General features: G+C 41.9%; 1 protein-coding gene across 3 annotated transcripts in view; it reads right to left on the bottom strand.

The window, feature by feature from the left end:
- Positions 1-13,503, bottom strand: part of ADAMTSL3 (ADAMTS like 3) — a 318,481-nt gene that overhangs the window by 39,280 nt on the left and 265,698 nt on the right. For all 3 annotated transcript variants that reach the window (XR_009245576.1, XM_058665539.1, XM_058665538.1), the window contains exon 23: positions 11,354-11,482. Coding sequence is in view for 2 of the 3 variants with exons in the window: in XM_058665539.1 (XP_058521522.1) it covers positions 11,354-11,482 (129 nt within the window). In the remaining variant the exon portion in view is untranslated. The remainder of the gene's footprint in view (positions 1-11,353; positions 11,483-13,503) is intronic.

The following is a 13,503-nucleotide window of genomic DNA, read 5'->3' as shown; positions in this document are numbered from 1 at the left end:
AATAGAAGAATAACTCTTAAAAATGATAGGGTTAGGTCCAGCATGATGGCTCAATGGCTAAATCCTCACCTAGCCTTGCAAGCGCTAGGATCCCATACAGGCACTAGTTTATGTCCCAGCAGCTCCACTTCCCAACCAGATCCCTGCTTGTGGCCTGGAAAATCAGTCAAGAATGGCCTAAAGCCTTGGCACCCTGTACCAGCTTGGGAGACCCAGAAGAAGGTTCTGGCTCCTGGCTTCGAATCGGCTCAGCTCCAGCCATTGTGGTCATTTGGAGAGTGAACCAGTGGATGGAGGATCTTTCTCTCTGACTCTCCTTCTCTCTGTAAAATCTGCCTTTCTAATAAAACTAAATATATCATTTTTTTTAAAGATTTATTTTATTTTTATTACAAAGTCAGATATACTGAGAGGAGGAAAGATAGAGAGGAAGTGGAGCTGCCGGGATTAGAACCAGCGGCCATATGGGATCAAGGCGAGGACCTTAGCCACCAGGCCACGCTGCCGAGCCCTAAATATATCTTTTTAAAAAAGGGGTGAAAGACTTAAACCATAGTACAGGAAGGCTTAGACTTTCTGAGAAGCAATTTTATGATCATGGATTTAAAGACATTTCATACCTCATCCTGTTACAAAGAGTTTCGATAGCTCCCTTGACCTAGTAAATCTGATTTCTGTCCCTTCGTTTTTTGTAAAAATAATCCAAAATGACATAAAAGCTACCTGTATAAAAATGTTTCTTAATGGTGCCATATGAAATTATGGAGAAATAAAAACAGTTGAGGATAAATGGTACAAATAGCTTAAGTTTCCAAAATTAAAGGAATGGATTACTTATATTCTACATTCACACAATGATAGACTGGTGCAGTCATTTATATATATATATATATATATATATATATATATATTACATTTTATTATTATTGCTATCATTTTATGATACAGCTCCATATTCCCTTATCCCCTCCCCAATTCCCTCCCCCCTCTATATCATTACTAACATACAGTTCTTCATACTCAGTCATATTTCCATCATTGCGGTCATGGACAATGGCAGAGAGTCCAGAATCCTATTGTCAAGATATAGTAAACAGTTTCATTGTAAGTCCATCTTTGTCTGGAAACAGAAATGCATACCACACTACATCCTCACATCTGGATGTCAGTCTCCATTTCACAGCTACTGTACATCCCCTTAAATGAAAAGTCATGATACAAAATCAACAATAGAAAGAAAAATAGAAATTTACAATGCCCTGAAGTTAAATGACATGTTACTAGATATGACAGTCTCCATTACACGGCTACTATACATCCCCTTAAATGAAGAGCCACAAAACAAAATCAACATCCGGGAGAAAAAAGAAATTAACAACACTAAGAAGTTATATAACATGTTATTAAATGACTAATGTGTAGCTGAAGAAATGAAAATCAAGAACCTTCTTGAAGAAAATGATGCCACTGCATGATCTACGAGTCATTGAATGATTTAATCAGAAGGAAGTGCTTTGAAGAGATGAAACCAACAGAAAACAACAAAACCCATGTGATACAGTTCCTTCTGATCTTTGTTGAAGTGTGTCTCCTCCAGACAATAAACAGATGGGTTTTGTTTTTTAATCCAGTCTACTAATCTATGGCGTTTGATTGAGCTTAAGCTGTTTACATTCAGAGTTTAATATGCATGGGTGTTACTTTGGTCCTGTCATTTTAGGAAATGGTTGTTCATTGGTTTAGTCTTCTGTTGTCATTTTACTGGAATGTTCTTCCCACCTGCCTTTGGTTTTGGTAGGTGCTATTCCTCTTTTCTGTCAAGAGAACATCTTGAAGTATTATTTGCTGGGCAGGTTTGAAAGAGGCAAATTCTTTTAGCTTTTCTTTACTGTGGAAGAATTCTATTTCATTTTCAAAGACAAAAGAAAGCTTCGCTGGATATGTTATCCTGGGCCAACAATTTTTTTCCTTTTGGAATATGTCACTCTATTCTCTTCTGGTCTGTAGAGTTTCCTGTGAGAGATCTCCTGTGAGCTTAACTGGCATTCCTTTATATGTCAATTGATTTTTTTCACAAGCACATTTAAGGATCTTTTCCTTATGTTCAGTTGAAGAGAGCTTGATGATCATATGTCGTGGTGAAGATCGCTTTTGATCAAGCCTGTTGGGAGTTCTGTGCCCTTCCTGGATTTTGTTTCCCAATTCTTTCTCCAGATTAGGGAAATTTTCCCTTATTATTTCATTAAATACATTTGTAAACTCAGCTTCTCTTTCTGCAGCTTCTGGGACTCCCATAACTCTTATATTTGGCCTCTTAATAGTGTCTTTCAATTCTTGAATACTTTTTTTTGGCCTGATCCAACTCTGCTTCCAGCTTTTTGTTTGCTTCCCCCTGATGACAGGAAATATCTTCCAATTCTGAGATTCTTTCTTCTGCTTGCTTCACTATATTTTGGAGACTCTCCACTGTACTTTTAATTTGCTCTACTGTGTTCTTAATTTCTGATATACCAGCCTTGATTTGCTTTATTGCTTCCTTAAATTCTTTGAACTCTTGCATGAGCTTCTCATTTTTTATCAGAAGCTTTAAAATGAGTCATATGGATTCTGTGTGCCCCAGTTTCTCGATGTCTTCCTCAGTTAACTCTGAGGTTTTGCAGGGGAGTTTTCGGTAATATTCATTGTGCCTTTGTCTCTTCTTTTGCTCTTGATCATTGTACTTCTGGTTAGCAGAGTCTTCTCCTTGGGGCAGGTTTCTAAGCTGTGTCATCCACAGGTCTACAATGCGATTTCACTTCCTGCGGTTGATACACAACTCTTTGCTTGCAGCCACTTGTGCCACAACCTCCAGTGAGTTCTAGGTCTGGGTTCTTATGTTAGATTTTCACCATGGTCTCCACAGCCCCAGCTCTTGGCTCACCACTCTCCACCTCCTGTGATACCGTGCTGAGGCTGCACTGTGGTCTCTGCAACCTTTCTCCCACTTCCGGTTGGAGCAGGTCCCAGGATTAGAGAGACACCAGGTGTCCTATATAATTAGGTTGTTGGTGGCACTGATCTTGTCAGAACCTGTTGGAGGTTAGGTCTGGGTGCCACACGGACCTATTTTGGCCAGTACGATGCCAGAGTCAGTATTATTTTCCTGTGGGACCAGTGCAATCCACTGACCTAAGCGAGATCTCGTGAGCTCAGCACATGCGCAGTTCACTGTTGTCCCCTGCAGTCCCAAAGCTATTGCCACAGTGCGCAAAATGGCGCCCGACATGCCACCACTACAGTTCTTGATCTGCTGGCCGTCAGATCTGAGGGCTATCCAGACCTGCCCCAGGTGGAACCTTTAGAATGTCACGTCGTTGCAGTTCACTGAGACAGAAATGAGTTCACTCCAAGCTCAGCGCTTGCTCTGTCCTTTCCCTTGCCCTTTCCCCCTTATGCAAAATGGTGCCCAATTCAGCTCTAGGGGGCTGACTGGGCTGTGAAATCCACTCTGTTCTCACACTGCCCGTCTGAGATCTGCTGCTCTGCTCCTGGTCAAATCAAACGGACCAGCAGTATGGACAGGTCCTTGTCTGGGTTCACCTACCAAGGTCCCAGTGAAAGTCCCTTCCCACCTGGTTGCTGGTGGAGTTCTGGCTGCTGGTGGAGTTCAGATCGCTGTGCTGGAGTATCAGTCACTGCAACACCACACTGCTGTGCCCGCTGCTTTCCTGTGTCTGTCAGTCTCCAGGTACCCCTCTGCTGTTGTTCTGTCCTTTCCTGTTTCCTGAAATATGTCCTCTCTGCTTCATCCTGATTAAATGTTTTTCCATCCATTTAAACGTGTCCTTACCCTATTCCGCCGTCTTGATTCTCCCTATATGTATATTTATATAATTTTTACTAACACAAGAAAACTGTGATTGAGAGAAGGGATTTTAGCAATACAGCAAAACTAAAATAATGATTATAACTTTATGGTGCAACTGTTCCCCCTTATTAATATATAGGTATTCCAAAGAGCAGAAAATGGAACTAAAAGATAACTTTGGAGCAGGTGTTTGACCTGACAGTTAAGACTTGGCCTGGTCTGCTCAGATTCCATAATGCAGTGCGTAGGTTTGAGTCCTCGATCCATTTCCATTTCAGCATTTCATAAAGGTATATCTGAAATGGAGAGGGTGATGTCTTAATGGTTGAGTCCCTTTTGCTCACTTGGGAGACCTGGCTTTTTAGCTACAGCCTGCCCCAGACTTGGCTGTCATGGGCATGTTTGGGGGAATGAATACATACGTGATGGCTCTCTCAGTCTGTATGGTTGGTTCTCTGCCTCTTAGGTAAATAGATGAAGAAAAAAAAAGGAAGAAGAAAACACAGTGCAACTCAATTCAAGCAAAGATAACTTCATCTTGATGTAAATTTTTAAAATCCATGCAAATGAGGGATGTTTAAAAATCCATGAAAAAGGCACGGATAAAAAAAATGAAATGCAATAAACTTATCTTTTAATCTCATTTCTCACACACTTTTTGAAGTACTTTCATGCTTCAATATGAATTTTAACTACCTTGGCTTTGATTGCAAAGGATGAGGTCAGCACTCAATGCATTTTTAAGTGTGCTTCTATGCTTAACTCCTCAGATTTTATTGCAACCAGATCTTACCTGATTGTCCCAAGGGGAATATCTTGCTGTGTTTTTCCTTCATCCCTTTTTGAAGGCGAGAGTGAGCCTGCTCAATGCTGGCAAACAGGGGACCATGGCTGGCATTTCAACGTCAAGAAAAATCTGTGTCCTCTGAGATCTCAGGCGCATGACTAAGACTAAAACCATTTCCATTTAGAGCTGCTCACATCTCAAGTCATCCTTGTATTTGTTTTATTTTCCTTAGCTTATTTTGTCTTAAACTTCACCTTTCAACTAAATGGAAGACTTCTCCTCTCTTGTTCTCCCAAAGCTGTATGTTCTGGTTTCATCAAATCACAGATGCTGACATTATTTGGTTCCTTTTAAAAAAATTAGAACCTTAGTTTTCAAGTCATGATAAGAGATTATTGGCTTTTTCATGGGTTGGTATTCCAGTCCACCTAGCTCATTTCTCGAGGACACTGTTTCTGCTTATTTTCTGAGATCTTTTTTCCCCTCTCAGATTTCCTCTTTACTTTTTCTCTGAATTGGGGAAGAATTGTCAGTCTGGAGTTTTAAGTTCTGATTGGCCAGCTAGTTTAGCTTAAGTAGTTTCCCTACCTCTACTGCCGTTTCTGTTCTAGATTTCTTCAAAGGAACAGGGTTCCAGGATAGAATTCTAGGATGGGAGGAGAGTCTTCCTGGTCATTTCATGAGAGCCCCACGCCATGAAGCAGAAAACCAAGGGTCCAGGAGATTCTGTCAGAGGCTCCAGGTCTCAGAGCAATGCAGAGGCAGCAACATGTATCAATATTTTTAAATAGCTTATTCGAGTATAAATCACATACCAGAAAACTAGACCTTTCACAGTGCACAACTCAAGAATCCTAATATATTCAGGGTCCTGCAACTGTTGCTATTAACACATATTTTATTTTATGATATTTACTTTTTGTATCTTCTCTCATTCCCAAATCATAAAGATATATCTTGTGCCTCACTTAAAAATGCTTTTAATCAGTTACTTGAAATAGCTTATAAATTTATTTTCATCTACTTGAAAGTGGGACAAGGCGAGCAGAGTAAAAAAGAGAGAAAGAGAAAAAAATTTCAATTTGCTGGTTCATTCTCCAAGTACTTATAAGAACCAGGGCTGGGCCAGGCTAAAGCCAGGAACCCACGACTCCATTCAGGTCTCCTCTATGGGTGTCAGGACCACAGGTGCTTGTTCCTCCTTCTGCTGCCTCTCCACACACAGGAGCAGAGGCCTGGATTGGAAGTCATGTAGCAGGGACTCAAACTGGCACTCTGCTGTGGAATTTGAGGGTCCCAAGGGACAATCTAACCTGAAGCACCATAATGCCCTGACACGAACTTAAAGCTACATTTTCTATCTATAAGCTATTTGACCAGTTATCTATTGATTTTGATCTTTGATATGTTGGTAGTGATTTAATTTAAAAATTTTCAGTACCAACTATTCATCACCATTTACATTTTTTTTTTCATTCTACCACTTAATTTTCATCTGTGTTAGAATCTGCTCTGGGCTCTAGACTCCATTCTATTTATCTGTTCCTCTACCAATCCTGACTTTCGTACCTGCTCCAGTTTTGTAAAGCTCTTTGTGTTTAATAGAGCCAATCTTTCCCTTCCTGTAATTCTTCATAAATGCTTGGGCTATTCTCTAGGTCTTGTCCTTTCATATTATTCACAGAATCACCTTGTGACATTCCAGTAATACCACAGGGCTTCTTCTAGAAATTAAAATGATCTTGTTTCTACAGATGTAACACTTTGTATATTTTCTTAGTTTTCAATGCAGATAAATGTCTATGAAAATGGAAAATACTTTTAAAAAATTGCTACATTTCTGTTTTCTTTTCAAAATGATTTTATTTCATTGACTAGTCATTTTAAAACAGTTGAAAAAGGACATCTTGTCTAATCGTTTCATGGGAATGTTGTAAAGTTTCAACATTAAAATTAGTAACTTTTTTACAGATTTTTGTTTATTTTGGAGAGAAATAAACAGATACAGAGATTGATTTTTCCATCCATTGGTTCACTTCCCAAATCCCTGCAACAGTTAGTGTTGGGCCTGGCTGAAGCCAGCAGCTAAACTCAATATGAGTAGCAGGGATCCAAGCACTAGAACCACTAGCTGCTGCCTCCAAGGGTACATGTTAGCAGGAAGCTGGAACACTAAGCCAAACCAGGACCTAAAGCAGGTTCTGTGATACGGGACATGAATGTCCCAAGCAGCAGCTTAAGTGGCACTGCAAGCACCTGCCTTGCTGTGTTCTCTGCACGTGTGTCTTCTGCCTACCAGCTGCCTGGTGGGATATCATGCTCCATCCACAGTTGTAGAACCTTCTCTCCTACAGGGTAGATGCCTGGACCAAGACTCTGCAGCTCACATCATAGTAAGCTTTCACTCTTCAACTTAGCTGTAATTTTGAAACTTCTCCAACTCTTCCAGGTAGCTTCACACTGTTTTAATGAGGAGCTGTCCGGGGTACCTTGTGTTTTAAAAATTGCATACTTTGGGCCCAGTGGCGTGGCCTAGCGGCTAAAGTCCTCACCTTGAATGCCTCGGGATCCCATATGGGCGCTGGTTCTAATCCCGGCAGCTCCACTTCCCATCCAGCTCCCTGTTTGTGGCCTGGGAGAGCAGTCGAGGATGGCCCAAAGCTTTGGGACCCTGCACCCACGTGGGAGACCCAGAAGAGGTTTCTGGTTCCTGGCTTTGGATCGGCGCAGCACCCACCATTGCAGTCATTTGGGGAGTGAATCATCGGATGGAAGATCTTCCTCTCTGTCTCACCTCCTCTCTGTATATCTAAATAAATAAATCTTTTAAAAAAATTGCATACTTTGGGGTTGGCGCTGTGGCTCAACAGCCAAATCTTTACCTTCAAGTACTGGGATCTCATATAGGCACTGCTTCATGTCCCGGGCTGCTCCACTTCCCAGTCAGGGAAAGCAGTAAAGGACAGCCTTGGGACCCTGCACCCACACGGGAGACCCAGAAGAATCCTGGCTCTGGTTTCGGATTCACTCAGCTCTGGACATTTGAGTAGTGAACTAGTGGATGGAAGAGCTTTCTATCTCTCCTTCTCTCTGTAAACTCTGCCTTTTCAATAATTTTTTTTTAAATTTTACAAAAAAAAAAAAAGAAATTTTGGGTGGGCTGGGCTGCAGATGGTTTTGCCAGTGCCATTCATTTGGGAGTTAGCATCTTCCACAGTCACCCTCATTCTGTGACAGATTCTCAGAGTCTGAAGAGGAGCCTGACATCTCCAGAACCAGGAACTCTCAAGAGGTGCGTGTCTGAGGAGCATACGGAATAAAGAAAAATCAATGCAGAACACACGTAACAGAAAAGGGAAGGGTACATTTGTGATCTAACTATGCATTGGCATGAGCAGATCCAAACCATGGAGCTATTGATATTCATGGGTGATTTTCCTCATTGGAGCTTTTCTTTTATTACCTGAAGGTGCCTGAAAGGGTGTGCTTCAGCCCTCGACCCCAGCCATTTTTAGAGTAAACCTTTTTTGTTTAAGGGCAAAATAAGTAACTCTTACAACTTAGATCATTTAATCCTCGGAGAAAGATTTTCAGGTTCTGTTAACATAGCTCTTAAAGATATCCCTCAAAAGGGATTATCACTAATGCTCTCAACACCAGTTGAAGGAAACATTTGGCTGTAATAAGGAAACAGAAATGTGTCTAAAAGCTAAGGATATGTGCTATAAAAAAGTTTCTAATAACTAGCAGGAAGTACTTTAAGGGTGACTTCATCATAAGCATTTATGTCACTGATTTGCAAAAATTCCAATGTGCAATATAAAGATAAAATCTATAAGGCAGTTTTAAATTTTGTGGCTAAGGCACCCACCTCTCACATCAGACTGGGCTCCTGACTGTAGCTTCCTGAGAATGCCAATCCTGGGAGGCCCAGTGGATGAATCAAGCCATTGGGTCCCTGTCACTCCCATGGGAGGCTTGGATTGACTCTCTGGCTTCTGGATTTGCCCAGCCAGAGTTATTGCAGCCACTCGAGAGTGAAACAATTTAGAGGAGCTCCTTCTTGTCTGTCTCATTTCTCTCTCTATCTCTCAAAGAAATAAGGAAACATATTTTTAAAACAGAAATTGTGTGTTCATACCCTTATCTATAAAACAAAGGACTAGACAAGATGACAAACAATGCCCCTTCTTCCATGAATACAGTACATTTTCTGCTGCAGAGGTCACAGTGAGAAAGATGCATGGCTTGCTAATGTTCACATGCCAGCAGGGACAAAATTCTCTGTAAAATTCCAGCCTTCTGATCCTTTGTCAGCTTCTCCATCTGTCCACCGAAGGCTAAGTTAGCTCATCAGAAGCACTGTAAGCTCAGTATAAGGTTGTTCAAAGCAGTGCAGAAATAAAACAACATGAAGTAATGAAACAAACAAACAAAAGCCCTCAAGGAATTGGGTTCCCCATGCCCATGTGGGAGATCTGGACTGAGTCCACAGTGGATGTTGTCAAACCAAGAAAGTCAGAATCGGATAATTCCCCAGAGTGGAGGATGGAGGAAGAGTATGCAGGGTTCTTGATTGCTGGCCTTTTGGGAGGGAGGAAGCTGGGCCCTGGGCCCATGGCATGTCCAAGCAGGGCAGGGGGGCATTGCTGGCATCCTAAGGGTTGGGAGAAGGCTCAGGCTGTGCTTGGCCTTGTTGGGCTTAGATGAGAAAACAACGCCAAAGCAGGTTTCTCAGATATTGCCAGAGGCTTTTCCCACTCTGTGTCTGCCCACCCCAACCTCAACTTGATGAGAGCAAATAAAACATCCTAATCCTTTCCATGGCTCTATTCCATGAGCCAGTCTTCAAATATTTTTGAAAATTTTTGAAAAATGGCACATTACTTTCGACATCCTTGGGGAACATCTGCAGGATTAGTAATAGAGGAAGAAGGCTGGGATGAGAGGTACTAAGTTATGGTAAGAAGTTCTGGGGCTAAAGGTAATGGTAACATACTATATAATTTTCTTAAAAAAATAAACCAAAAAAACCAGAGAGAGGAATGCTTGAAGTGTTTCCACTCCATAGAAACAATAAATGTTTGAGCGGACAGATACTCTGAAATGGACATTACACATTAACACAAACATAAAAAATCACACGGTACCCCATAAATGTGTACTGCTTTTATGTGTTGTTTTAAAAAAGCAAGTGGGCGTTTCTCCTAATAAAAGCCAAAGCTGCATTTCAGAATCCTCTGCAGGTGTGGGGCCATGGGAACTTTACATATCTGTGGCTTGGCACAGTTCTGTTCTGCTTCTCATTTTGCTGTGGTCATTCTTCCCTAATCGCAGGTGCATTTTGCCAGAAAACTCACATATTTGTGGGTGGAGTCAGTTGGGAGCCTGAAGAGATTTTTTTTTAATGGCATAAGCCAAACACTCCAGGGATAAAAAAAAAATAAAATAATAGCTTGAGGGTAGGCAAATTTCTACTGTTTATGGAAGCTAGAAACATGGAAAATAACTGATGATGATGGAGGAAAAGGAGCCTAAAAACTTCACTGCTGCCCCCAGGAGCAGCATGGAAGCCTCCACCAGGCACTCTGAGCTGTCTGGGTCTCAGCCTAGGCAAGACGCATTCAAAGGGGCTGCTACCATAGACACTGCATTAGAATTTGGAAACTAGGCAAATATCGTGATCCACAGTGTTCAATCATCACACAGCAACACCAAAGGCCATACACACAGTCATCTTAACATGATGCATGTCTCCTTTGAAAAATAAGTCTCTCTAAAGCACTGATTAAAAGCTATTCACACACCCACTCACCTCCACGCCTCCCGGCCCCTGCAAATGTCCATGGATGCAATGTATGTGAGAACACTTCAAACATTCCCAGACTCTAGGACTAAAAGATATGTTTCTTTGGCTGCAAACCATTTACAGGACCCATGATACTCTTTTTTTTTATCATAATATACATTTTCATGCACCTTTTGAAGACCACTCACAAACACAGATTTCAAATGTCTTTTTGCACAAAAGTAAACTGATTGTTCAATTCCATTCTCCACAAGCTTTCACGACTTCCCTGGTGATGCTTACTGAAAGTTTGCCGATGTACAGGCTTGGTAAAAACTTAAGAATTCATAGCTTAACCACTGAATTGCCTTCTGCGATGACTTGGCCATTTATTCTATCTGAGAATAATGCTAGAGAAGAAGATGTCTGCTACAAACTGGTTTGTCTACCATGTAACTGCAGCCACTGTGGCACTGCCTGCTGATGGCAACTCAAAGACTTGCCTGGGTAAAACATAAGTCAGGGGACATTAACATTCCTGCTTCCTGATGTGGCTTTGTCCAGCATGGCTTTTCTATCGACTTGGAAAATACATCTAACGATTTCAGACAAATCTTGTTTGGGCTCCATGTAGTCACTGAGCAACCACGTGATTAAAAATTGCTCTCTCCTATGGATCCACTCACATGGACAGAGTTCAGCTTTTGCCGCATGAACACTGCACTGTGCGTGGCAGTCACAGTCCACACTGGAAATGAACAAACTGGCCTTGTATTTTATACATCACTCTTGTGAGTGGGTAGGAGCATTAGGTCGCCTTAAAATCTGTAAGCCTATCAAACTGGGATGTGGAACATTAAAATACCAACCAGCATCTCCTGGTAACACTGGACTGGCTGTGCACCCTCCCCCTGGGAGTGACCACACATACCTTTCACAGGACACTGGATTGTCACATTTGCTTGAAGGGCCACCTCTACGAGGCCTCCGACTACTACAGACAGATGTTTGTGTGCTGGCTTCGTGGTGTTTTTTTCAATAGACGAGATGACTGGGGCCTCTTGAGTCAAAGAAAGCAGGAAGCTGTGTTAAGTTTGGGTTGTAGTTATTTGGTAAACATAGCTGAGCTTTCTGAAAGCAGGCAGGGTAGACTCTGTAGCTTTAATGGTGCACTATGTGGAATTACACAAACATAGCTGCAGGTGCTCCCTGGACACATGGATAGTGGGTGGATGGATGGATAGATGGATGAGGATTGCAAAAACTGCCTCTAGATTATGAAGAAATTTTGACTTTAGAATTAAAACTGAGGATAAATTCCTCTTGGATGCTTTGAAAAAGAAGGAATTAAGACATCCAGAAAAGGCAAAGAATTTTCTACAGGGCAGGAAAAAACATCTCTGTCGTGCACCTTGGGTACGTTAACACAAGGATAGCACACACCAGGGAAGGGGCCATCTGAGTTCTTCTTGGGAGGAGGTACGTGAGGTATTGGGAGAGAGGACTGATGGAGATGGGGAAGAAGGCTTTTGTCAGCTCTGTTATTCTGCAGAGTTCTGCAGCTCTCTGCACTGGATAACAATCTAAGAGGCATCCTGTTTCTAAATCACAAATGTTTCGGTGCAGAAAGAGATGCAAGCAGGTGCTTAAAATGTAAATGGGATCCCAAAGACATCCCTTACGAGGTTTTTGTGCCAGAGTCAGACTGACACATCAACGCCAGAATAAAACTAGGACTCAAAACTCTTTCAAAGTTGTGTTAGTAGGTTCTTGTTGAACTTCTGAGAAGCTTGTCTGTGTATGCTTGGTGAAAATCTTCCCTCTCTAGGCTTCTAGTTCAAGTAAAATGGAAAAAAAAAACCCCTAAACTAGATCTCTTCAATTTCTTCCAACTCTAGTTCTCTCATCCAATGTGTGGTTCAGAGAGGCTTTTTCTTTAATTAAATAAATCTATTACAGTCCCAAACAGAAAAGCCCTTTCTATCTAGAAACTACTAACCATAAAAAGGTCCAGTTAAAATGTTACTTACATCTTTATTCAAAGTCTCAAAGGGGAAAATGTATCAAGTGCTCAATTTCTGAGCAGTGTGAGGTTATTACATGGAAATGAGAATAATCTGCAAGGGAAATTCAAAACTGGCAACTTAATTAATGTGAAACAATTACTTGAATGGAAAAAAAAATCTTAAAAAGAGAGGCCATGAAGAGGTCAGAATCTATTAAGGCTTTTCATGTCCTTGGGTTTTTGATAATTAATAGATTAATTCAGCAGCACATTCGGGAAGCATACTCTGTGCCTGAGCTGGGACACGAAGTTGGCACCAAGACTACACAGCATGGTGATGATGACATAGAGAAGGGGGCTTGTAGACCAGTGGTGGAATGAGGGGGTCAGGAAGGACACTTGGCAGTGACTGACTTTGATCCTCTGCTGTCAATGTGAGCTCTGGAAGGGGGTGGTCGTGGGTATTTAGTTGAATGCATCACCTGCACAGTCAGTGCCGGAAGGGATGATGTCACTTCAGCCATCTGGGCTGGCCACAATGCCTTCTGCACATGTTGGGATGACCAGCAGTCCCCTTCTGTTCTGGAATGCCAGAGGCAATGTGAAGCTATCCTGAAAACTGGAAAGGTGTGAAGGCTTTGGCTGGGGCATGGCTTTGGGGGGGGGGGGGGGTCACAGTGTTGTTCTGTGGCTCCTGCAGGACTCCATTAAGTCTGAGTTGTTGTTCTGAGTTGGGTGGGGCTGGAGAGGGGCATTTGAGGCCCCATCCCCACCAGAAATTTCAGAACCTTGAAAATGACGTAGTTCTTGAACCAATGTACACTCATAGAACAGAACAAACCAAAAGGATCAAGGTAGGGACTGAGGGCCCTGCCTAGGGAAGGCAGCTAGGGAAGGGACTCAGAATCCTCAAGTTAAACAGATCCAAGGACCTTCTACAACCAGCTGATCCTTAGTGAAGGGCATTGGCATTTAGTTAGCTAAATGCTGAAATCTAGTGCCTGGCATTCTCTCTCCTCTCTGAGCCACGAACTAGAGTTGGGGCATGTGTGTTTGTATTTTATATTTTAGTGCCA

This window comes from Ochotona princeps, chromosome 6 (genome assembly GCF_030435755.1).
Source record: "Ochotona princeps isolate mOchPri1 chromosome 6, mOchPri1.hap1, whole genome shotgun sequence".
In the NCBI taxonomy this organism is placed as follows: domain Eukaryota; kingdom Metazoa; phylum Chordata; class Mammalia; order Lagomorpha; family Ochotonidae; genus Ochotona; species Ochotona princeps.
This window is presented reverse-complemented; position numbering and strand designations above follow the sequence as displayed.